Source organism: Spermophilus citellus (genome assembly GCF_964194105.1).
Source record: "Spermophilus citellus genome assembly, chromosome: 4".
NCBI lineage: Eukaryota > Metazoa > Chordata > Mammalia > Rodentia > Sciuridae > Spermophilus > Spermophilus citellus.
The window spans coordinates 216,672,961-216,697,049 of record NC_138185.1 but is presented as its reverse complement, the minus strand read 5'-3'; the positions used below and the strand labels follow the sequence as shown (position 1 = coordinate 216,697,049).

The window sequence follows — 24,089 nt, the reverse complement described above, 5'->3', positions numbered from 1 at the left end:
GGGGAGCTCTCGACTCAGGAATGAAAGGGGGAGCATTCCTCCTGGAAATTACATGACACAGCCCCCCCCCCATTTCTCCCTTGCTGAGAATCTTATTGATCTTATTTCTGGGGAGCAAGCTATGAGTGAATGAGGCCCTTCACCCCAGGTCTGGCTCACAAACCTTCAAAACCCTGCCCTCTGGCCTGCGGAGAGGCTGGAGGGGCCGGGACTGCGGTTAGGGGCTCTTCTCACATCAAGGCCCCTGGGCTGATGATAAAATCTGTTCTTCAAGCTGGACCAAGGCCCTGCTGCCCAAATCCAAGGACCGAGGTCTCTGCTTGACTTGTAATAGACTGTGGTAGAAGGAAGAAGCACACTGGGGTCAGGTTGCCTGGAATTCAGACTCCGCCACTGACCTCTCCTCATGGGACTTGTTTTCACTTCTGTAAATGAGGACAATGACATGCACATCTCCTGATGGATCAGGAGACTTCAATCAGGTGATGTGCAGGCACCTGCCAAGGGGCACCTGCCAAGGGGCACCTGCCACCATTATGTTTTTATTAAGCAAATTGAACTTTTTAATTCTTTTTTTTTTTTTTTAATAACAAGGTCTCACTAAGTTACTGAGGCTGGCATCAAACCTGTGATCCTCCTGCCTCAGCTTCCTAAGTTCCTGGGATCATACTCATGGGCCACCGTGCCTGGCCTTGAACTTTATTAATATAATTCTTTTCCTCCACAAAAGTTTCTGAAACCTTAGGTGTTTGCTTATCTGCTAGTAGATGACCAGCAAATCCTAGAACCGGCTCAGGGACAGCCTGGCATGTCTCTGCAGTGGCATTTTACATGAACATAAGCAGTTGTGGCCGAAGCTTTGTATAAATCGTGGTCATAGCACCTTTTCACCACGGGAAAGTTGCTCCTAGTTCATGTTAGGGCACTTAGCGTATCCTGGGGTTTGGCCTGTGCACCCCGACTTGGAGCTGCCTGGCAGGAATAGCTCCCTTCCGGCTGTGGGGGATGGTGCTGTTTGGAAGGGGGCAGGGTCCAGTGAGGCTTGCACTCCGGCAGCCTCGAAGAAGCCCTGCGGTTGGGCCTTCCACCTGGGAAGGCTGGCAAGGGTCCGCCAGGTGGGCTGGGGAGGCGAGGCGCACCCCTGGGTTTATGCCCCCCTCTTCCACCGGGGGAAAGCAAGACAACATGAGCAGCGCTTGTCCCCTGCTCCCCAGCTTCTCTGTCACCCTCGCCGGCAACCAGAAAAGGCCAGAGGCCACTGTTTCCCAGCCTCGGCCCCTCCACCTCTGCCCCGAGTGAATGGGGGCCTTGTCCTCGGGTGTAGAGTGAGCTGGACTGTGGCTGGCAAGGGCGCATTGTCTTCTGCGTTGGCAGAGAAGATTGTGGAGGTCTTGGAAATAATGCCTCGGCTTCTTCTGGGACCCTGTTACGGACAGTTCCGCTGCGCAGCCTCTCCATAGCCGGGGGTCATTCTGAAGGCAATTGGCTTGGAGTCTCAGAATGTCACAGCTGGAAGGCCACAAGTTTGACTCCTTCGATTGGCCAGGGAGGCCTGTCCTGCTGGCTGCGCCCGTGTGGGACGCACTGGTCTCCGTACCCAGCACAGGAGCCACGACAAGCCCTGGAGATTGTCCAGTCCCGTGGGTCTCCCCAGGGGTGGGTTAGTTCCCAGGGGACATTTGGCCATCACAAGTGGGAATGAAGTGTCATTGTCATCTAGTGGGCAAGTCCAGCATGGCTGCCAAATATCTGACAGGACACAGGACGGTCCCCTGCAACAATGACAAATGTCAGAGTAGCCAGGTGGAGGACCCTGCCCTAGGCCAAGGTCACCACCCCCATCGGGCAGATAGGCTGCTGGGGTCCAGAGAGATGAAGTGACTTGCAAGGCTCAGAGTTTCAGTGGCAATGCCAGCACCCAGCATGTGCGACCTTCATCTTTCAACCGAGGTGCTTGTCTGAGAGAGGATGAAGTTCCCAGGCGGGGCTGGTTGCCAGGCAGGGCCTTCTGCCCAGTCTCGGCATCCCCGGCCTTGGAGAGGCCAGTGACACAGTCGTTAGTTTTCCGTGGATATGGCAGTAGTAGGATTCTCGCGGTCCTGGGCCTGGCACACACAGTGGCACATCTGCCCATCATGGAAGGTAGGCCCTGGGCAGCCCTGCGCTTTGTGAGTGTCTCAGAAACACAGAGACCACTGTTTAGGCCCAGGGATTCCACACACCAGGCTGTGAGTGTTAGAAGGTGCCCTGGCCCTCTCCCAGCTCACCAGGGCTGACCTGTGAGGAGGGGCCCCCTGTGGTTCTCATTGTCCCAGGGCAGCCACCCAGAAGCTGTGCCTCTGTCACGTTCCTCAGGGCTCTGTGACTTGGCTTTTCTGACCCTGAGGAGCCCCCAGTTTCCTTACCTGTAAAATGATAGTCATTCCTGCCTTGCCTGCTCCTGATGGGAGGAATCTAAGAGTCAGAGACAGAGTGAGAAGCCCATGCTGTGACAACAGACAGCACCGGTGGCCTTTGTGTGGCTGTCTTGGTTTGCTTTCCATGGGACAAGAGAAGGAGCCGTTGCTGCTGTTTTAGAACAGGGAGCAGAGCGGGCTCCCTCCTGTGCTCAGGCCCTACGCCCTCAACCGACCCTCTGCAGCGATGGCAGTGACCAATGTGGCCACCGTCTGCTCCATGTGGCTGCTGAGCACTTAAAATACAGTCAGTGTAACTGGGGGATTGAATTTTTAACTTTATTGAATTTCAGTTAATTTAAATTTAAGTCGGCACATTTAAGTGGTTGGTGGCTACTGGCTGGACGGTTACCTCTGGGCCATCAGTGTGGATACTTTTCTCTTTAATATTGTGGGTTTTATCCCAGAGCCATAGACATGTAAGGTTTCTTCCCCCCTCTTTTTTTTTCTTTACTTTCTTTAAGCAAAGTCCAAATGAGCAGTAGCAATTTTTTCTCATCCTGGGGTGGGTCTTAGCCTCACCCAACAGAGACCTTTTAAACAAGACTTGGGCTCTGTCCAGAGAACTAGCAAAGGGTGGTTCTAGAAAGAAATTGGAATGCAGAGGGTCCCACGCATCTCGCTGGGGTGGAACCCTGATTTGGTTGGATGCTTTATGAAGGCACCGGAGCGTTCCACACTCGTGGTGAGTTCCTGACCTAGAACTTGTCCTTGGACTCTGTCATGAGGATTTTTAAAGCAGGTCTCCAGAGGAGACCTGGCGAGTGGGGGACTTTGGTGCAGCTGGGCCTCTGGTGGGCGCGGCAGGCCTAGTGGCTCTGGGGAGGAGACCCAGGGTAAGGAACAAAGGTCACACTGCACTAGTAAGGAGTGACAGTCCTTGCCTTCAGGAGCCTGACCAGGAGGGCTGTGTGGGGGAAGAACTAGGGTCCTCAGCTGCCATCAGGAGCCTAATGAGTCCCGCCAGCTGCCCCCCACTGCTGTGGGCGCCTGCTCCGGCCTCGGCTCGTCTTTCCCTCACAGGGGGAAGAGTCGTGGCTGCCCCTGCCTGAGAGACAGGCCCAATTCATCCTTCTCTTTCCTAATCAGGCACAGGAACGATGGAGACAATTATTAATAATGGATTAGGTTACCGAAGGCCCCACAGGAGTCCAGCCTGAGAACACTGCTCTTGATGATGAGCAGACACTCGGCCACCACGCTGGGCTCTGCGCCCAGAACACAGGGCAGAACAAACAGGTCAGAGGGGCCAGTGGTCCGGGGAGCCCGGGCCCTGGGTTAGAGCCACAGATGGAGGGGTCCAGAGCCCTCACCCTGGGCGTCAGGGACACCCGCCACCAGCCAGGGGAGCAGAGAGGCTGGGGTGCCAGCTTCCCGTGGCCCCATCCCGACCCTTGCCAGCCTAGGCCAACCCCGTGGGACCTCTCCACAGGGCCACCTCCTCTCTCCCTCCCCACGGGGCTCAGCTTGAATGTCACTTCTTTAAAGAGGTGTCGTTGACGCCCACGGTGACAGCAGTCTCCCCTTCCACTCCCAGGGTGCCCTCCCCCTTCCCCCGGGTACCCATGTCATTTTTCCCCGCATCTCAGCCGTCCACAGTTCCCTGGGGGCACTGGCTGGTCGGCTGTCTCTCCGTCACAGGTTCAAATGCCAACTGCAGTGAAGGGCCCACTTTTGCTCCACCTGGTTCTGTGCCTCAGCTTCCTCCTCTGGGCACTGTCCCCAGAGTCCCCACTCTCTGTGAGACCCCCCTCCCACCCTGCACTCAGGCTCTGGACAAAACCAGGGGTGGCTTTTCCAGCTCCTGACCTGCCCCTGGGGCTGCGGGTGGCTGCAGCAGGTTTGTGTTCCTGACATCCACCCCACAGGGCCCTTGGCGTTCCTCCCCTCCATGGTCCATCACCCACCCACATCCCAGACACCTGGCTGCACCTCTGCTGCTGTCCCTGGGACACCAGCGCCTGTCCTGCCCTCACACTTCTTCACTAAGGTGATGGGCATAATCCAAAAGGAGCTTCCCACGCTCCTGCCCGTCCCCGCTGCCCCGTGGCTGCCCCCAGCCTCCCTCCCGCCTTCCCCGCACCTCAGGATCCGGGACCTGGGCCCAGGCGCCCCCTGTGCAGGGCGCACCCCCTCCAGCCCCCGAGAGCGGCCTCCGCTCCTGCCCATCCTTTGCCTTGCCTTCCTTCCCCCCGGACACCCTCCGGATGAGCTCCCTGGACCCCAGCTTCCTTCAGAAGTTGCCCCTCGAGGATCCCCTCATGTCACACGAGAGCACCTGGTCCCCGGACCCTCAGCCACATCAGCTGCCCTGCTGTGGAACAAAAAGGACAGCGTGGTGTCCAGCAGCTTCCGGCTGCAGCCGGAGGGAGGATTGGGAAGACTTAAGAAAGGGGGGTTTTTCCCAAGACCCAGAAGCCTAAGGTCGCGTCCCAGCAGCAGAGAAGGGGTGGAAGGGCCCCCAGGCCAGGGCACAGATGGGTGTCCTGTCCACCTGGACAACTCCCAAGGCAATTTCTTATTTCTCCCCAGAAGTGGGGGCTGATCTCAGAGGTCAGCACAAGCCCCGAGGTCCAACGTTGTCCTTGTGACTTGTGAATCCAGCCATGTACTCTGGTACCTTTAGGGCAAGAAACCGGCCAGCCGCCCCACACCCACGCTGGCCCCGGGGCCCCTGTGGGAGGGGGGCGCCCCTGGCACAGGCCTCCCCGTGGATGCCTGGTGTCCGTAAGTGGAGAGTGGCGGCCTGAGAGTCAGTCCCTTGTGTCCAGAGACAATGGGGTTCTGTGGGTGGGGTGCGAGAGGGAGGAGGCGTCCCTGCCTTCACAAGCGCCTTCCTCAGTGGACATTGAGTCTGCGTCCAGCAGCCCAACAGGCCCGGGCCCTGGGCCCCCAGGCAGGATAAGGGCTGTCTACCACGAAGGAGCTTCTGAGAACCCGCACCATTTGCGGTGCTTTAGGACGGTACTAAAAGAGCACTGACAGTCACAAGGACCAGGGCCTGGTCCCCGTGCGGCCATGGGCACAGCCTCGGTTTCCTCCTTTGTCCCAAGGGTCTGTGACACAGGTTCTGTCACCACACAAGCCTTTGACAAAGTTCCCTGTCCCCTTGCTGCTCTCGTGAGCCAGACAGAAGTGAGAAGTCACAGCCTGCTGGGGTGACACTGAGACCCTTGGGCACTTCTTTGCTCAGAGTCCCACACATTGGACAACTTCCTGAGGACCCTTCAGGAGTCCAGAGAGGGGCCCTCCACACTGAAGGACCAACTGTGCCATTAGACCGTCGCTTGAAGTGGGGACCTGTGACTGCTGTCACCTCTGCCTGGTGGTGTCACCAATCCCATAGGAACCCCTGAAGGAGAGGTGACCCCAGCCCACACAGCTCTGCCTTCATTTTCCCCTGGGAATGGCAGGGCTTGTCTGCTGTTTGGGAAGCAGGTTCATGGACATTCGCCCCTGGCAGGAGATGGACACCCATCTCCACAGCATTGGTGACTGCAGAAGTGGGCACTGGCCTGACATGTCAGTGGGGCTGGTCACCGGGCTTTGGAGGAGGCTGGAGGTAGATGGCCAATGTGGGTAGCCGCCTCCCCGACCATAATTAAGGCCAGTTAAGCCGAGACATTCAGCTCCTGGGGACCAAAGGAAACCACTCAGGCCCCTGGGCACGCATGAGTCACCAAAGACTTTGGAAGTTGGGAGATACGTCTGATGACGTCCCCGAGGCCCACCGTGTCCCAACAGTGCCTGAAACTCAGGCTACGCTCAACAAGCAGGATGTGGCATGAGCAAATGGCTGGCCTCATGAGGGGGCCACACACAGGGCCAAGAGGCTGAGCCACCGACGGAATCTCCGACTCAAGATGGAAATGTGGTTTTAAAACAAATGACATGGCTGTCACTCCCTTTTCCTGGAAGCAGACTGCATTACTGTTGAAAGAGATGCTGCAAAACAGATTGCTTCCAAACTATGCACTGCTGTCTGATTCGCTCGTCTCTTGCTCAGTCCCCCGACAGCCAAACATCTGTGCACAGCTTCTCCAAACAGCTGGCTCTGGCTCTGATGGAGCCAGCTGTTCCCCGGGTTGCATATCCCTGGGGTTAGTGGGCCCAGTTGGCTGGGAGCTGTTCTAGGACACCGGCTCTGTCCTCAGTGTCCTACTGCTACAAGGGGAGATGCAATCAGGCCGTGGCCACGGTGCCAAATGGTGAGCCTGCAGTCATCGCCGGGTGAAGGTGGCTGTGCTCCTCCAACCCACAGGAACTCTGCGATAGCCACAAACCCACGAGGAACCCGGGGAGGCATCCATCACTGAGAGCGGCTGGAGGGCTGGCCGGAGCTCACAGTTCTTTTGTGGCCCTGGACCTGGGGTGGAGCCACCAGCCCCCACTTCTCCCTAGAAACCGCTTGGTCCCCATGGGCTCAGCCTTCGGGACCCGTCCAGGGGACATCTGAAGCTCCCGCTGCTCCTACTTCCTCTGCAGGCACCTGCAGGGCGGCTTCTTTGCCTCCATTTCTGTTGTAGCACCTGCCGCGAGACCCAATCATGCTCAGCCAGGGATTTGTTTTTGGGCTTCGCTCCTCTCCTCAGAGTTCCCCTGGGGACAGGCTTCCTCTGTCTTGGGAGCTCCCTGGACTGGCACCTGGCGGGCCCTGGCAGGCTGCTTCCCTCTGGCACCACTGAGAGAAACTGCCAGGTGGCAGGTGGGCCCAGGGCAGGACCCGCTTCACTTGGTTCTTGTCTCTTCTGGCCTAATGTCCTCTTCTGTGAGGACCCTTGTTTTGCGTATCTGGTCTTTGGCAGGTTTGTGTTTCGGGGGTGGGTGGAAGCAGCATCAGGGGCTCTTTGGTGTGTGTGTGACCTAGGATTGAGCCCCGAGGCACTCTATCACCAAGCTCCACCCAAGCCCTTCTGGTTTTTTATTTTGAGTCAGGGTCTTGTCAAGTTGCCCAGGCTAGCTGCAGACTTGCCATCCTCCTGCCTCAGCCTCCCAAGTCGCTGGGATTACAGGCGTGCGACTGCACCCAGCTAGAAGTCCCAGAGCTTTTAATGATACGTTTCCTAAGAACGCGGTTCCTCTGATGAATTCAAAACGAGCCTAGATCTTTCTAAACTGTCCTCTCTGGTGGCCGTCTAGTCTCACCATCCCTCTAGGCAACAGGAATGTTTCCTGAATACAGCAGGCAAAGCCTCGCTGAGACTCGGAAAGGGTATGGCGACCTCTGAGACGCCAGGACACCTCCTGCCTTTCCGTCATGTGCAGAGAGAGTGACAAGAGGAGGCAGGAGCTCGGCAGTCTTGACAGTCTGACTGCGTTGGCCTCCCCTGTCTGCTCCCTGTCTCTCACGAGGCATCTCTCCTGCCCCTGAGCCACCCTCCCTGCAGCCACAGATGACCTCACCTGGCAGGTTAGCCATCTGTGTGTGCCTCTTCTTTTGGAGACTGCCGGCTCCTGAGCAAGAGGATCAGGTCTCAGTCAGCTTTATAGTGACTCACGGGGTAGCTGGCATCAGGCCTAGGGAGGGGGCGGGTTCCGTGTGATTCATCTTGAGAGCCCCAGCTCCCCGCACAGTGTCGAGCAGCAGGCGCGCTCCGTGCGTATCTGGTGGATGAATGAACGAATGAGCACATTCAGGTCACTGTCCTCTGAGGTACAAACCGTCAGCTACCCACACGATGAGCTGCCTTGCCATCTCTGGAGAGGTACTGGCCACATCCAGCACAGGGAAATTGAGGCGGGGGCAGGCCTGGCAGGTAGCCCAAAGATTGAGGTCTCCAGCCTGGCCCCTGGGAAAGCTGCTTCTTCCGAATGCTGGAGGCGGGCACTCAGTTAGAGCTGACTGCCGTCAGGATCCATTGTGTTTTGAAAAGTGACCATACAAAGGACATTCCTACCCCGTTCAGGGTTATGCAGGGGAAGGAGGAGCTGTGGAATCGAGTGATTCCAAGTGAGGCTCCTCAACCTGATGGAATTTCTCGCCCTGTTGGCATCTTTCAAGGGACAGTTCTACCTTGGGCATTAATACCTCATTCACTGTCATGAGTGCCCGTAGCTGCTGGGATTGTGACCACCAAAGACACAAATCTCCAATGCCGCAGTCTTGGCTGGGCACAGAATCACGAGCCACCACACAGCTTTGTAGATTCAAACAGCAATTCTTTATTCCCGAACTCACACCGGCCTCCACACACGTTCTGGGGCAATCCCAGTTCTGCTGCCGCCCAATTCACCTACTCCACGAGGCTTCTTTCCCAAAATGCTCTCTGAATCTCACGAGAGTTCAACAGGAGCTTAGGCAGCAGGAACGCCCTAATTCCAGCAGCAATAATCCTCAACATCGAACTTCCCTAAAATCCAAGGTCTTAAACTGGGAACGCCTTGTCTTAAACCGGGAACGCCCTAAACCCAAGGATTGGGATACTTCCTCAAACTGCAGGATACACCCTAATCCTGGATCCACCCTCGTCCTTGGGCAGGGTCACCTAACATGCAATGTCAACAGCGAAATTAACATGGGGTACGCTGGCAAGGAAATTTCCTACTTGGTAATGGCCCTCAGCACTCCAAGTGCTACTGTTCGGGGAAACAACCCCTGGCACAGAAACCAGAACCGAATCCTTGTCAGTGAGAGCAGAGGGTAAGGCGTTGGCGTGTGGGCCCCGTGGGGACAGGCAGCCTTGCGTGATCTGATGGTATGTCTGACCCCTGCGGAGACTGCCGCTTAGAGAGGGGGCCTGGATCTCTGTCTGGTCACCCTGGGAAGACTTGCCCAAGTCGGGGACACCTCAGCTGAGGAACTGGGAGGAAGGATTTGGGGTTTGATTTTTCAAAAAAGAAAAGACATCGAGCAAGTTCCTCAAGAGGTAAGTGGGCAGTTCTTTGGGCCGCCCTCCCCTTACTTGAGTTTTTTCTGACTTTGGATCCTGTACCTTCTCAGTGTTGGCCTGATCCTGCCCTGGCTGGGGCAGCCCGGTGGCATTCTTGTCCCAGCCGTTTCATGGGAAGCACACAGCTGATTATACGTGGGATCTGAGGTCCAACCCCAGGACCTTGCATTTGCTAATGGTGTTTTAGCACCACCCCCCTGGGAAGTGCATAATAGCTTCCTGGATCTCTTAATCCAGCTGCTGTTAATTCAGTAACAACTTAGTCACCACCGTGTCTCTATCTCCTCTGCATCTCCCATGGTTCTACCCAGGAGAGAACAAAAGTGGGAACATGGGGGAAAAGCAGCTTGCAGTTCCTTATGAGGCCAATCTGCACAGACCCCAGGACCCGGCAGCCCCACCCCAAGTGTTTACCCAAGGGAAATATGAAAACATGTCTCCACAAAGGCTCACAGGCACGACTTTCGGCAGCTCAAAAACCTGGGAATAGCCTAGGTGTCCATCCACAGGGACACGGTAAACAAATGGTAGCATACGTGGCGGAGTTCTGCTCCACTACAGAGAGGAAGGAGTACTCAAGTGTGCAACCTGCAGACGAGTCTCCACCACTCTGCTGAATAAAGGAAAAACAAGAAAACGTTGGGGATTCTGTTTATGTGAATGTCAGGAACAAGCAAATCTAATCTATGATTTTAGAAATCAGAATAGCCATTGCCCTCAGGGTGGGGACCAGCTAGAAAGAGGTACTTTCTAGGGTGTGGGAAGTTCTGTGTTGTGATGGGCTGTGGCCTCTGCAGGTGGACACCTTTGTCAAAGCTGTCAGGGGTGCACTTGAGGTGGAGCTAACCCCTGGATCAGAATGACAAGACCGTCTGCCTGTCCTTAGGAGGGTCCCCCCTTGTCCCCCAAGTCCTGGGGGCTGTCCTCAAGCCACCTATTCTTGAATGGACAGAGGCTGGGCATATCCCATTCTTTTGGGTATATTCTTGTATCTTGAAGACCTGCCCAAGGCTGGCACTGTCTGTCTGTCCGCCGTCCATCCCTCTTCCTGTCTTCCTCTCTCTTTTCTACCTTCCCTCCCTTTCCTTCTCCTTCCTCCCCCACCCAGCCCTCCTGCCGTCCCCAGCACAGCTTTCCAGTTGTGCCAGGTCTTTCCAGGACCTCGCTCTGGGTCCAGGCTCTGGGATGAAGCTCTGCAGTGTCTTTGCTTTCTCAGAGGGACCTGAGCCTGCCTCTTGACACCTGTGCTTCAGAGGCACCCGACACAGCCCATATCGAGGGGGTGCAGATTCACCCCAAAGACTTCATGGGTGGGATAACAATGAGAGGGCCTCATGGCACCCAGTGCCAGATGCTTTGTTGATGACACTTTTCCACATTCTGGCCACCCCCATACAGACTGAGATGACCACAGGTGTCCCCACTAGGCCAGACCCACGACTGCACAGAGCCAGCCGCTTGCAACAATTAGCTTAAGAAACTGACCTCACCGCCTCCTTTTCTCTCTCCTCCCCTGGAGTCCCCTGTGAGCCCGCTCCCCACCCCCACCTGTAGCGGAACCGGATTTAATGCCTCAACTGAGAGAATGAGATGTTCTGTTATTTTTCATGGGAAATTAAACCTGACCCGGCTGTCAGTTAGCTCATGCCAAGGGAGGATGGATGGCCCGGGCGCGGCACTTAACCCCTGCTCTGCGCACGCCAGGGCTGGGATGGAGGCACGGGGGAGGGGCTGGCTGGGAGCCAGGCATGACGTCACCCGCTGCAGGCTGGGGGTGGGACTGCAGGACAGGTCAGAGGGCCTTCCTGGGGGTAATGATGTCCAGAAGGTCCATGCCGGTGGCACCCTCTGATGCTCCCCCCGAGACTCAGCTGCTCCTGTGTCTTCCAGTTCCCAACTCTACCTCGTGCCCCGATGAGGAGAGCTGGTGGTCGGGGCTGGTGATCATCGTGGCCGTCGGCTGTGCCGCCCTGGTGTTCCTGACCGTGCTCGTCATCATTTGCTACAAAGCCATAAAAAGGTGAGTGTCACTGTACCCAGTCCCGGGGGGAAACAGCTGGGCTCCGGGCTCCTCCACCCACCCTCCAGCACTTTTTAAAATCATAGCAATTGCTGAGCCCATAAGAAGCAGAAAGACTGTACAACGAACTTCCCTTCGCCCTCGCCCTCATCCCACAGTTTCCGAGGTTTTGCTGTATTTGCTGCGTCTATTTCCTCTTTCTTCTTCTTTCTTTCTTGTTGCTGGAATATTTTAAAGTAAACCTCAGTCATGATGCCCCATTTTTTTTAGGGAGTTTGATTCCACGAGCGTTTGACGTGCACCAGTTGTGTGTCAGGCCCGGCGTAACCCAAAAGAACAAAAAATATTGCCAAACACCAAAGGGTAATGGGAGTTGTTAATAATACGGTGTATCTAAGAAAGTGTTTTTAATTCCTTGCTGTCCCTGTGAAGAATGATCATAACACCTAAAATGTTTCATTTACCTCTTTTAATCTGTTGGCATATGCGACCCTCACCTCAATAATTCAAAAGCAGAGACCAACATCATCAAGTTGAAAGTCTTAAAATGAATCATGGTTAAGCATCCAGGAAGGGGGCCAACCGTGTCCTGGCAAGTGAGCGGAAGAGGCCAGACCCAGCAGCAGGACCCAGTGTGGCTGCTGCAAGCAGCACAGGCCATGCCCTGGGCATGGACCTCCCAGCCCAGAACCCCCCTTCTCCAGTGCCCATGCTGCAGGGCAGTCTCTAAAACGACAGTCAATACCCAGGGAATAACTGTGGTCAACTCCTCGCCAGGCACCAGGTTCACCACCTCACCCACACTCTTGGCTCCTCTTTGCCTCATCTCTTTCCAAACAGTCCCATTTGCAGATGAGGAAACTGCGGCCCAGAGGAGTTAGGGAGCTGCCCAGGATGGTACAACCGGGGAGCAGTCAAGTCAGAATTTAAGCCCAGAACCATGTGACTCCAGAGCCCAGCCCTGGCCATGGCACCACTTTACCAATACGTTTGACTCCAGTGTTGGGCGAGAACCGGCCTGGATGCTCCTGCTCTTGCTCAGGGGTGCGGAAAAGGGGGGCCTGTGGGTGTGGCAGGGCGAGTCTGCAGCACTGGGAAGGACAGACAGAGCTCGCACTAGCATCTCATCACGGTAGTGCTGCCCTGCCTTAGCTGAGCTGGGCTCTGAGAGGGCTAGGGGATGACCAGGGAAGGAGCATGAAGGGAAGGCTCGCTCCAGGGGCTGTGGCAGGTCCAGGGAGCAAACGGGGCTGACGAAGCCAGAGCAGCCGTGGGGCAGTAGCTCCCCAACACAGCAGCCGAGGGAACGGAGACTTAGCCCCAGGGAGGGTCTGCGCAGCAGGATGGCGGAGACACAGAGGAAGGGGAGGACATGTCCCCCAGCATCTCTGCGCCTCTCAGGTCTCCCGTGGGTCCTCCAGTGGCCAAACCCAAGATGCCGAGGAATTGGAGAGCTGCGGTCTGAGATCAGCCTCCCGGGGTGCCAAGTAGGGAGAGAGTGAAATGGGCAGCTGGGGGCACCTGGAGACAGCCCACACCATGATGCCCATCCACCTCTTGGCCAAGATTGGGACACGGGGAATAAGACCCAGCCTCTGCCTTCAGGTAGTCCCTAATCCAGAGACAGTGTCCTTGAAACACAATACCTGGTGCCAGGAGGGGGTCGTGCATACTGCAGACAGAGGAAGAGACCACTGCCAGAGCCCGGGGGGCCTGCCCTGGGGGGCTGTAGAGAGCCTTGTGCTAGCCAGGTCTGTCTGCACTTCTCCCCAGAGCAGATGGAGGGTTTCCTGCTCTCGGCCATTTCTTTTTGGTCAATAATTCATCTGAAACATGCCTTTCACAGCCCGTGTCACTGTGAAAGAAAACTTCAGTGAGAAGCCCCATGTTTCTGAGCTCTCGCAGCCTCCAGTCCCAGGGGAAATTTCCATCTCATGAACAGCCCCCCCGTCCAGCCTTTCAGAGCCAGGTTGCAGGAGGATGGTTCTAGAATCAGCTGGGGTAGGAAGGAGGCGATTTGGGAGTTGCCAGGTTGAGCATCTGGGGTCAAGATAGTCGGGAGGCCTGGTTGAAGGGGCTGGTCTTATGGGAAGTGTAGTGGTCAGCATTCTCAGGAACCTCATCCTCCAGGGCCAGGGCAGAGGCTGAGGGCAGACAGAACCTCTGAGAGTCCAGACAACCAAAGCCTCTTAGTCCACAGGGGAAGAGGAATCTTAAACCAGGGTGAGCCATCGAGTCACCAAGATAAAATTCCAAGGCACCCACTGCCCCAGCGGGAAGGCCAGGCCCCAGATCCCCACTGACCTGGGGACACTCAGCAGGGAGCTGCCCTCCAGGGGTGGCCTTTGTACTCTTTCACCCCAGGGAAGCCCCTGTGTTGAGGAGAGATGACCCCCACACACACCATGCTCCTGTGTAGAGGCACCCACACCCCGAGGACAGGCAGAGGCCTTTCCTGGGGGCCTCAGGGCCCTGGTCCTTGCTGCTGCTATGCCTTTGCCATTGAACCTCTTGACAGCCATTTCCGTCTCATGTTCAGGCTGAGACAGTGGGGCCGACGGGGGGCCCCAGTCCTACAGACTGGACTGTGGACAGTGCAGTGGGTACTCTTGGCCGGGGCTGGAGAGCCTGCACTCCAGCTCTTACTAGATGTGCTGTTGAGCCACTTCCTGTGGAATGAGCACTTTTGAATGCTCCATGCTCCAGCCTCTTCCGTGGTGCCTTGGAAAAGCCCTTGCTGGCACAGGACTTCTCGGAAAGTTGGTGTTGGTCCACGGGTATTGAGCATCTTCTGTAGGCCAGGGCCTAGGCCAGGCTCCAGGGATGTAGAGTGAACAGGATTGAGACCCCATCCTCATCCTGCAGTGAGACAGGCAGATAACACACCCACACCCACAAACTAATCCACAAGGTGGTTTAAAAGACATTGCTACGAAGAGAAGGTGAGCGGGCAGAGAAGGAGGAGACGCAGAGGGGTTGCTTCCACCAACTGGCAAGTCAGGCGTCTTGTGCACACTTTTTTAAAGAGCTTAATGATTCAAAAGTGTGGCTAGGGCTTTGCGCACTCATTACCACCTTTTAATTCAGTTTTTATTTTTGTCAGAGTTAATACATGCACATAATTTAAAATGTCCTGTGTGCCATAAAGTTATTAGGGAAACAACAGCCCCCTGCTCTTCCCCATCTCCATCTTGAGAGGCGGCCACTTCTGACAGCTGTTGCTGCTATGTCTCCTCCGATCCTAAGTGATGTGCACACAGCTATTTGATGTGCACACAGCAATTTGGAACATTATCTACTAACTTTCCACTATGGAATACCAGGGTCGGCACCCCTAACCCACAGACCCCCAAAACTCTTCCTCTCTTCCATCTTCCACGGGTGGCCTCCCAGGGTGGGGCTCAGGATATTCAGTGGTGACCTTAGTCTAACCATGCGAGCCTGCCGTTTACCACGGTTTCTTTGCTTTCCTGGGTTTCCTCTCGGTGTTATCAGGCCCATGGAGCCAGTTTCCTCTTGGAGACTCCATCCTTCTTTCGGGGGGCCTGGTGGCTCTCTGGGCCTGCTGCGTAGCCACTGGGCTGCGGTCCCCGCAGCAGCTTTCCAGGGCCAGCACTCCTAACAGGCTTCTGTCTGGAACTCTCCACACTTGGCTTCCCCCACCCCGCCCCGGGGCTTCATTTCTTCATCTTGATTCCTTCAGGAACTTATTATAAGATCGCGCCCAAATATACACTCCATAGAAAGCTCATCAGTGGAAGTAGTTTTTTTTTTCCTCCAGAATTTACATTCTTTTGGGACTTCAGGGTGGCCCAGATAGGGGTTTGTTCTTCTTTCCTGCAGAGCAGACCCACTTACCTGGGCAGCTGCGTTGCCAGACAGGGCTGGGGATGAGTTTCCCTGGGGTCCGAACCACAGCAGCATTGAAGAGGTCATGAGCAAATGAAAAAAATGTCAGATCTCTCTCTTCCCCGCCCAACGGCTTGTCTGAGTCCATGGCTCCGCCTGTGCTTCTTTCTTTCTAGAGGTAAAGCCGGGATCCCACTCCTCTCACTCATCTCTCCCCCCTGTGCCTGGCACGGCCCCTGCACCAGGGGCCACTTGGTGACCATTTCTCTGGCTTGAATGGAGGCCTGTTTACACACGTGCCAGATTCCACCTTTGAATTTGACGAAGGCCATTTAGAATTCCAGTAAACTCATTTTCCCCCCTTCTCCCTGGGTGAGTGAAGGAGAATCTGTTTGGAGTAAATAGCACGTGCCCAGGGCTCAATGCCAGGCCCAGCCCTGGCACCAAGTTCGGTCTCCTCCACCCTCTGCCATCTCTGCCCTTCCCTCTGGGTCCTTCTTCAGCCTCCTCCACACTCTAGCTCAGTGACACAGCAGCTCCCCTCCACCTCAGAGTAACATAGCCTCCCTCCCACCTGTGTGTGACATCTCGGGTCACGTCTCTCTGCTGTCTGTGTAGGCACCTGTAACCCCCCCACACACGCCCAAGTGCTGTCCCTGGCTGGAAGTCCAGGTCACCACTTCTCCCTCTGGAGTCGAGTGCACATTGGCACACTCCCCGTAGGGGCCTCTGCTGGTCAAGTGCTGGGCCTCGGGACACAGCCTCAACTGCTAAAGCCATCTGCTGTCCTGGGCACCTGCTGCACTCGAGGAGCCGGCACCTGCACTTTGCTGCACAATCCAGACTTATCCCCCCCGAGGCCAGCACTGCCCCTGGGCCTTGCCCCGTCGTTGGGCTGTCTGGCGTTTGGCTTCTCCCTGGTCAACGCACAGGCTCCTTTTGAGTCCGGATGCCACAGTGTCTCCCACCGTCATCACCATTGTCCTGCCTCCAAGAAGGGCTTGGGCTGAGACGGGATGTGGCGGGTGTCAGGCTGCCCTGGGTGCAGGAGCTTGCGTGGACTCCTTTCCATCAGCGCCGGCTGACGTGGACTCAAACAGAGTTCTGCCTTTTTCTTTTCTTTTTTCTTTCTTTTTCTTTTTTTTTTTTTTTTTGGTGTGTCTGTGTGTACCGGGGATTGAACTCAGGGGCACTTGACCACTGAGCCACACCCCCAGCCCTGTTTTGTATTTTATTTAGAGACGGGGTCTCACTGAGTGCTTAGCACCTTGCTTTTGTTGAGGCTGGCTTTGAACTCACCATCCTCCTGCCTCGGCCTCCAGAGCCGCTGGGATTACAAGTGTGTGCCACTGTGCCCAGCTCTGCGGCCTTTTTCTTTTGTCATGAAGAAGTTCGCCCCTCTCTGAAGCCAGCTCCCCAGGCCCACTGGGTCAAGGTTCTGGACTAGTCATTGTTCCTGGAGCCTCAGAGAAGCAGGTTCTCAGTGTCCCAATGAGACAGGTGCCATTGGGGCCACTCCTGCCCAGAGACCCTCCAGCAAGGGACCTTTACCCCCTCAGCCATGCTGGCATCTCAGGGGCTTGAAGGATGGTCACTGAACTCGAGCTAGTGTGGAGACCTCTGTCCAGGATTCTGTAAGTGGCCCTTTGGTCCTTTCTCCAGCATCCTGGCTTGGAAGGACATCATCCTGAATGAATCCCAGCCACAGAGCTTAGGGGAGTTGCAAGGCAGAGCCCGTGAAAGGACCCTTGCCCAGCCAGCCACACCCTCCACTGTCCCCTCTGGTCCTGTGGCTTCCCAGAGGGGGCCTCTCAGTTGAAGCCCGGGATCTGGTCAAGACCCTCAGCTTCCACCCAGGTGTGCAGGTGCTCAGACCTGGCTCATCTGCCTGGGACATGGCGGGGAGGTGCCCAGGCCTGGAAGTGGGACTGCTGCTCCTCACAGGGATAGCTTGGTGGCCGTGGCCGACCTCTGCCGTGTGTGTGTGTGTGTGTGTGTGTGTGTGTGTGTGTGTGTGTGTATGTCCTGGGCTGGGCAGCGGGGAGGTGGGTGCCTTTGGCAGGGAGAACCTGGGACCTGGAACCCCCACTTTGTTGAAAGCAAACTCTCCGGGGTGGGGTGAGACTAAGGGGAGCTGGGGGCCCCTCTCAGCCACCCGAGCTGCACCCTGCCTGCAGCATCTCCAGCAGAGCCGCGGTGGAGGGTGGAAGCACCAGTCAGCCCCAAAGTGCCACCTAGGTCCTGGCACTTCCTGCCCAAGGCAGGCTCAATTTCTGCCAAGGTCGCTAGACAGTGGGCATCCAGAGTCGTCAACACCACACTCTGAGCAGAGAACACAGAGCACCTGCTGCTCCCATGCCACAAGGGGCACGAGAGGTGGCAGGTGGGAGGGCCTGGCCTCCTGGGCACGTCCTGAGTGCGGCCAAGGAAGAGCTCACTTACCTTTCTCTTGGTTTTAGGAACCATGCCACTTAGGGAGCCCTCGGTGGCCGTCTCTGCCTGGACCAGGGTGGACATGCCTCTCCTTGGTTTGGGGACCAGCCCTGACTGGCCCACAGAGCCCAGATCCAGGCTGGGTCCTAGCATCGCCCCATAGCCCTTCTGGATCGTCACGGGCATGTGTTAGGTAGGCAGCTGTGCAGACTGGAGGACACTGACCACTACCCAATGGAGCAGCCCCTGCTGGCACCTTCTAGCACAGAGCAAAGAGTTAACAAGCACTTATGGAGCACTTACTGTTTGCCAGATGCTCATCCAAGTGCCTGACGTGCACTAACACAATTAATCCTCCCAACCAGCCTATGAAATGGACACCATTACTGTGCTCATTTTATAGATGATGAAACTGAGGCACAGAGAGGTTGCTCAGCTTGCCCTAGATACACAGCCAGAGTAGCGGAGCCAGGTTTCCCTGAGCTGTGACATCTGCCCCTAAGTGCAGCATCAATGTTACTGTTCAGCATCAATGTTATTGTTACCCCACTTCCCCTGGGTTCTACTGAAGCCCAGAGGCTTTAGGAGCAGTTCTGGGTCACAGCTCGGGGAGCACAATGGCTGGGGACTTGGCTCCAGTGGCAGGAGGGGAGCATGCCACGTCCACTTCTCAGGAGAGCCCTGGATGCCACCCTCTCCCTTCACCATGTGCAGGTGTCTCTGAGCCTCTCCCTCGACAGGGTTCTAGGACCCCATGCCATGAGATGTCCCAGGTTAGAGGTGAATGAAAGAGCCAGGTGTGGAGGACCCTTCAGGAGGGTGAAGGAGGCCATCCCATGCCCACAGGACCTTGGACCCATTTTTAGGGGATGCTGTCCCAGTACTGGGAGGGTGTGTGGCCTAGGATGCAGGGGCAGGGGGTGGTGGTCCCGTCATCCCCAGCAGGTCAAAGCCCTCCCGAAGCCTCAGTTTCCCATAAAGCGACCCTTAACTCCAGCCTTGCTTCTTCGGGGAACTCTGAGGAAGGACAAGGACATGTCTGAGAAGACTGCTTTGCACAAAGTGGCAGGAAGTGTGGGTGTCCCCTTCCCTTTCTAGAAGAAACCCTGGGCAGGCTTGACAGCACAGAGTGCTCCCCCAGTTCCTCCTGGTTTTGTGAGCATCTTCCACCACAGGGGAGAAGGGAGCCGTGAGCAGATTGCAGCTCAGCCCTCTTCTCCGAGGCCCACGATTCCACTCGGGCCACCACTGGCCATCTCCTCACAGACCTCCCTCCACCAGGCTCATTCAGACAGGCTGCTTCGCAGGCATGGAGCCAGCCACCAAGGGCCAGCCCCGCTCACATGGCCTTTGGGAGGCTCTGGGGACACTCGAGAAGGCAGATGCAATCGTCCTGAGCTTCTCACGGTGGCCACAATGTTCAGTGGAGACAGCACTCAGCAAGTGCCCCTTCCGGCTCAGCCCTGGGGACCTGGGAGGTGCCTGACGGGATCAGGTCCACCCAGTACAGCAGGACTGTGGCATGGAGCTGGGACACCGAATGGGCAGCCCAGACCAGGAGGGTGTAGATACTCCAGGTGGGGCTGGAGCTCTCCTGAATGACTGGAGCCAGGACAGACAGTAGCACAGAGATTTCAGGAGCTCAACAACTGAGCAGGGGCTTTCTCAGAGCCTCCCTCCAATGGCCCTGGTCCCCTGTGTGGATAGAGCAATGGACCTTGGGGTTCAGCAACCTCTGAAGTGAGCTGCAGATGATTTAGGATGAAGGGTTCAAAAAGCACAGATGTATGGTAATTTAATTTGGGCATTCACCACCACCATCATCATCATCATCATCATCATCATCATCATCATCACCACTCTTTCACTACTGCTCTGGGTCTAACCATCACTGTCATCACCACTGCCATTACCCTGCCACAACCATCACCACCTCCTCCACCATTATCACCATCACCACCACCACAACTACCACCACCACCTGAATCTACCACCACCATCACCACCACCATCACTATCACCACCACCACCTCCTCCACCACCATCACTATCACCACCACCACCATCACCACCACCATCACTATCACCACCATCACCACTGCCACTACCCCCTCCTCCATTATTCCAACCACCACCATGCCCTTCATCATATTTTCCATTTTCCTTTGGCCACACAAGCAAGAGGGTAAAGCTGCCCATTGGTGCCTCTTTCTATTCACTGTCTGCTCCCCCTGTGTCCATGTCCATGACCACAATCAATGAGATCACTCCACGCGTGATCCTATGAGGCTGACTGTACGTTCTGATCTGTCTGAACAGTCCCAGTTCAGGCCTGCTTGGTTAGCAACGGTCTCATCTCCTAGATTGCATGCTACACTCTAGTTAAGAACAATCCAGCTTCTGATGGACCCCACAGGGCCGGCAGTGTAAGGATGCTAACCCAGAAGAGAGGGCTTCATTCCAGGACATACAGAGGTCCACCCCACGGTGACTGGTATCTAACCATGTCCCTGCCTCCCCAACCCCCTTCTAGGAAACCACTGAGAAAAGATGAAAATGGCACCAGCATTGCCGAGTACCCCATGAGCTCCTCCCAGAGCAACAAAGGGGTGGACGTGAACAGTGCGGTGGTGTGAGTCTACCCCCAGGCCACAGGGACACCTTGGTGGAACTAGTGGACATGGGAAGCCAAGTGGACACAAGCTGACTCCAGGCTTGCCCAGGACTCCATGGTCTTGCAGGCTTCGGGCCTTCTGAGGAGACCCCACCCTCTTCCCAGGCCAGCCCCGGCCAGCCCTCAGGCAGGGGCTGCGTGGACATCCAGCTGAGCCTGGCCCCTGCATGCAGCGCTGGGGCAGCGTCACACCTGAGGCTTCCACCTCCTCCTCATCTTATATTTGGTCCCCGACTGTCCCCCAGCTGCTACCTGAAGCACGCACTCTGAGGAAGACAGAGGGTCTGCCTGCTGGGTTGGGGAGGTGCCCCCTCTTTAGCCAAAAGAGAAGTGATCCAAAGCCCGCCCCAGGCCCCAAACCCCTCCTCCAGGAAGCCCACCTGCTTCTCTGTGAACATCCCAACAGAAGCCATCGATACAGCCATGAGACAGACGTCCCCTTTCAAAGGTGCTTCCCACCCATCTGTCCTTACCCCCCTTCTATCGTCTTCAGTCTTCCCAGCCTGCTCCACCCTCTGTCCCCAGTCACACCTGGGTCCCAAGGTCCTGTCTGCCTGCCATGGGGTGGTGAGCCCCACCTGCAGATCCCCTAGGAGCAGCCAGAGGGGCTCGTCCACACTGAGGCGGTGTGTCCCAGGAGCCTAGGCCAGGCCACGGCCGCGGCCCCTGCACCTGCTCCCGGCCCCACACCTGGCCCCACAGGAACGAGCCCCCGTGTGAGCCAGGCCTTGCCGCAGAGGCAGAACCACCACACGTGCAGATCCTCTTTGTCCCCCAGCGTCTCCCGAGGCCTGACCATGGCACCCAGACCCTCTCCTGAGAGTCCCCAGAAAGAGGTGTTTCTGCCCAGTTTCTCCCTGTGAATGTCTTCTCTGGGGTCCCGTCCTCTGAGAGTCTCGAACCCTCCTGAGGGTGGGAAGGAAGGGGAGGGAAAGGAGGGACCCTCCAAGCTCAGGGACCCCCAGCCCTGCCAGCTGTTTCCAAGATGGTCACCTGCCCTAGGGGGCTCATTGCTGCGCCCTGGGAGGCCTGGAGATTGTGCATCCCTTGACGGTTAGGAGAGCACTGTGACCCCATGGCTCCCTGCGTCACCCCCACACTTGCTCAGAAACTACTGGCCATGTTCAATGGCAGCACCCACTGGCCTCGTAGGGATTAACTGGTTGCACCTGCTTTGCCACCTAAGTCACCACTGAGCTTCTCTGGCCAGTGTTTGGGCTGCAGGTGAGACTTTCAAATCCAGGTAAGACTGTCAGCCATGAAAATCAGCCCCCATTTGGGCTGAAATGTCATTGTCCTGGAGCCCATGTGCCGCTGGAGCCGTGAGCCACTCTCCTGCCCCAGGCTGATGGGCACAGCCCTGGGCATGCCCTCCCATGGGGGCCTTGTCTTCCTTCCCTCTCTTGGCTTGAGGACTTGGCTTGGGTTTGGACCTGGATCTCGCTTCCCCAGCACCTAGGCATTGGCACAGGGCAGCCTGTGGCCTTCATGCTGGCTGCCCCTGTGCAGCACTCTAGGGACACAGTACTTGGTGACAAGCAGGCCAGAGGAATAGGGGCAGGGAAGGTGAGAATGCAGCAGATCCCCCAGGGCACATCCCCATGGCCTGTACCTCCTGTGGTATGCAAGCCGCCAGTGTCCTGAACAGATGCCTGGGCAGATGGGCCCTAAACTCATGCCACCTGGCCCCTCGCTACTCAGAAGCTCCAGAGCCATGGGAGGTACCTTCAGCTGGAGGGAGGCCTGTGGCTACAGGGTCCTGGAAGGCTGGACCAGACCCAGGGAGGTTCAGCATGGTGCAGCTTTCCATGCCCACCAGGTACCACTGTCCCCAACTTTGGCTCAGGCCTAGCCCAAATTTGACCTTTGGCCTACAGGAACCGTGACTGAGCTGTCTGTTGTGCTTTGGCCTCTGAGACATCCAGGGCTTGGGTTGGCACGTGAACCCCCTCACCTTTGCTTGTAAAATCCCTTCTTGCCCAGGGAGAGAAAACCCAGGAGGAGCCCCCCTTGTCAAAAGGGTTCACTGGAGAACAGCCCCCAACCCAGGGCTGGCCATTCAGAGGATACACAATGCAGAGAGTGAGGCCACCAGAAATTTAGCCCTAAGACCAAAGGGCATGTGAGCTCAGGACGTTTTGCTTTAAAATGGATCTGTGGTGCTCAAAGCAGGCCCATCCTCAGATGAGGCCGGGCTCTGAGGCCAAGGAGGAAACGCATGCTCCTGAGCATTTTCTCAGATGTCTTCAGCCATCTTAATGGGGAGAAAACCAATGGCATTTAGGATCTGCCGGAGTCATCAGGTGTTCCTAGAAGCTTCTAGAGGAAGTTTGGGAAGAAAGACTAATAGGTGTAAAAATATAGACATATATATTATATATAGTTATATATATTTAAAGAGATATCTATACATATATATATATATAATTACTATACTCTGCATCTGTACAAAGTATGATTTAAGCAGCCCAGGTAGCATCAGACACGTAATGCATGAATGTAAATATCCTGAAACTGCCTTCTTAGCAACGTGCCGTGTGTACAGGGGGAAAAGACCTGTTCCCTTGGGGTTCTGTCTCAATGGACAGATGTACAAGTTGAAGCTGTCTTGTCCACCAACAAGCCATAATGTCAATTTCATGCTGAGGCTTCTGTATAGGAAGTGGGACCAGCAGCCTTGGGGTGGGGGGCACCGTAAGCTGCTTATGAGGAAGGAAGCACCGTGACTTTTTTATTTTCAATAAAAATATACTTATAAAGATGGCTGTCGGTTCTCATCTGTAGTAGGCACTTGCCCCTGGGTGTGGGGTGGAAAGGAGAGGGCGGGCCAGGCAGAGGGTCTGCTCAAGCCCGGGGCTCCATGGTACAGTGTGTGTCTTATCTCTCTTTTATATCTTAACACCTGAGATCAATATTCTGGGATAAAATCAGAAAGGTTCTAGGCAAATGGAAGAAGCTGGTCACCCCAACTTGGCAAGTACTCATGGGAATCACAGAGAGCAGGAGTTGACTGGCTATACTGGGGAGCCAGGAGTCAATCTGCAGCTAGTGTCCACCTCCCAGTGTGTCCATTCCTGTGCCCAATTGTCAGTGCCCCACAGTGTCCCCAGCCACCTTGTTGCATGGAGTCATGGCCTGCCCTGTCCCACCAAGCAGAGGGGCCAAGACAGCATGGTCCCCATGCTTGCCCACCCCTGGAGCATGACCCTCTGTGGGCACCCATTCACCCCCAGCCTCACCACCAGGAAGCCCCACTTCCAGCACTGCTTGGATGGGCCCCAGCAGCCGGGACGCGGGAAGGCAGAGGAAACCGGAGCTGTGCCACTTTGTCCTTCCTGTTGGTAAGTGAGGCGGCGGGTCAGAAGTGCAAAGGGAGCACTTAGATTCCAGTGAACGGTGGGCTGTGTGGAACCCGAACCTTCAGCCCCAACCCTCTATACTTGAGGGGACCCCAACCTAGATCGTGTAACCACAGTTGGGGCTCCACTGGGCTCCTCTATCCCCACCTGGGTTCCCCACAGCATCAGTTAGTGACTTGGAAAAGGCCTTCCTGCCAGGAGTGGGAGAAAGATCTCTCCCCATCTTGGCCACAGCCCTGGGGTGGTCAGGGCAGGGCAGGGCAGGGACTCGGGAAGGGCCCGCATTCTGGGCATCAGGGATGGGAGGGGAGTCGTGGAGCTTCTCACTAGAGCCCGAGGCACCTCTCAGTAGTGTCCCCAGCACACCTGGATCTGTGAGGTGTAGGCACACAGTGGAAGGCAGCTGTC

The 24,089-nt window shown here is 56.3% G+C and overlaps 1 protein-coding gene across 4 annotated transcripts in view; it reads left to right on the top strand.

The window, feature by feature from the left end:
- The window catches only part of PRIMA1 (proline rich membrane anchor 1), a 46,327-nt gene extending 24,926 nt beyond the window's left edge, over nucleotides 1-21,401 (top strand). For 3 of the 4 annotated variants that reach the window (XM_081289397.1, XM_081289396.1, XM_081289398.1), the window contains exons 4-5: nucleotides 11,237-11,366; nucleotides 20,182-21,401. In XM_081289397.1, coding sequence (XP_081145523.1) covers nucleotides 11,237-11,366; nucleotides 20,182-20,284 — 233 coding nt within the window. In that variant the 3' untranslated portion in view covers nucleotides 20,285-21,401. Of the gene's footprint in view, nucleotides 1-11,236; nucleotides 11,367-17,674; nucleotides 17,842-20,181 lie in introns of all 4 variants that reach the window. The other variant, XR_014021392.1, reaches the window with a different exon arrangement.
- The last annotated feature ends 2,688 nt before the right edge of the window (nucleotides 21,402-24,089 follow it).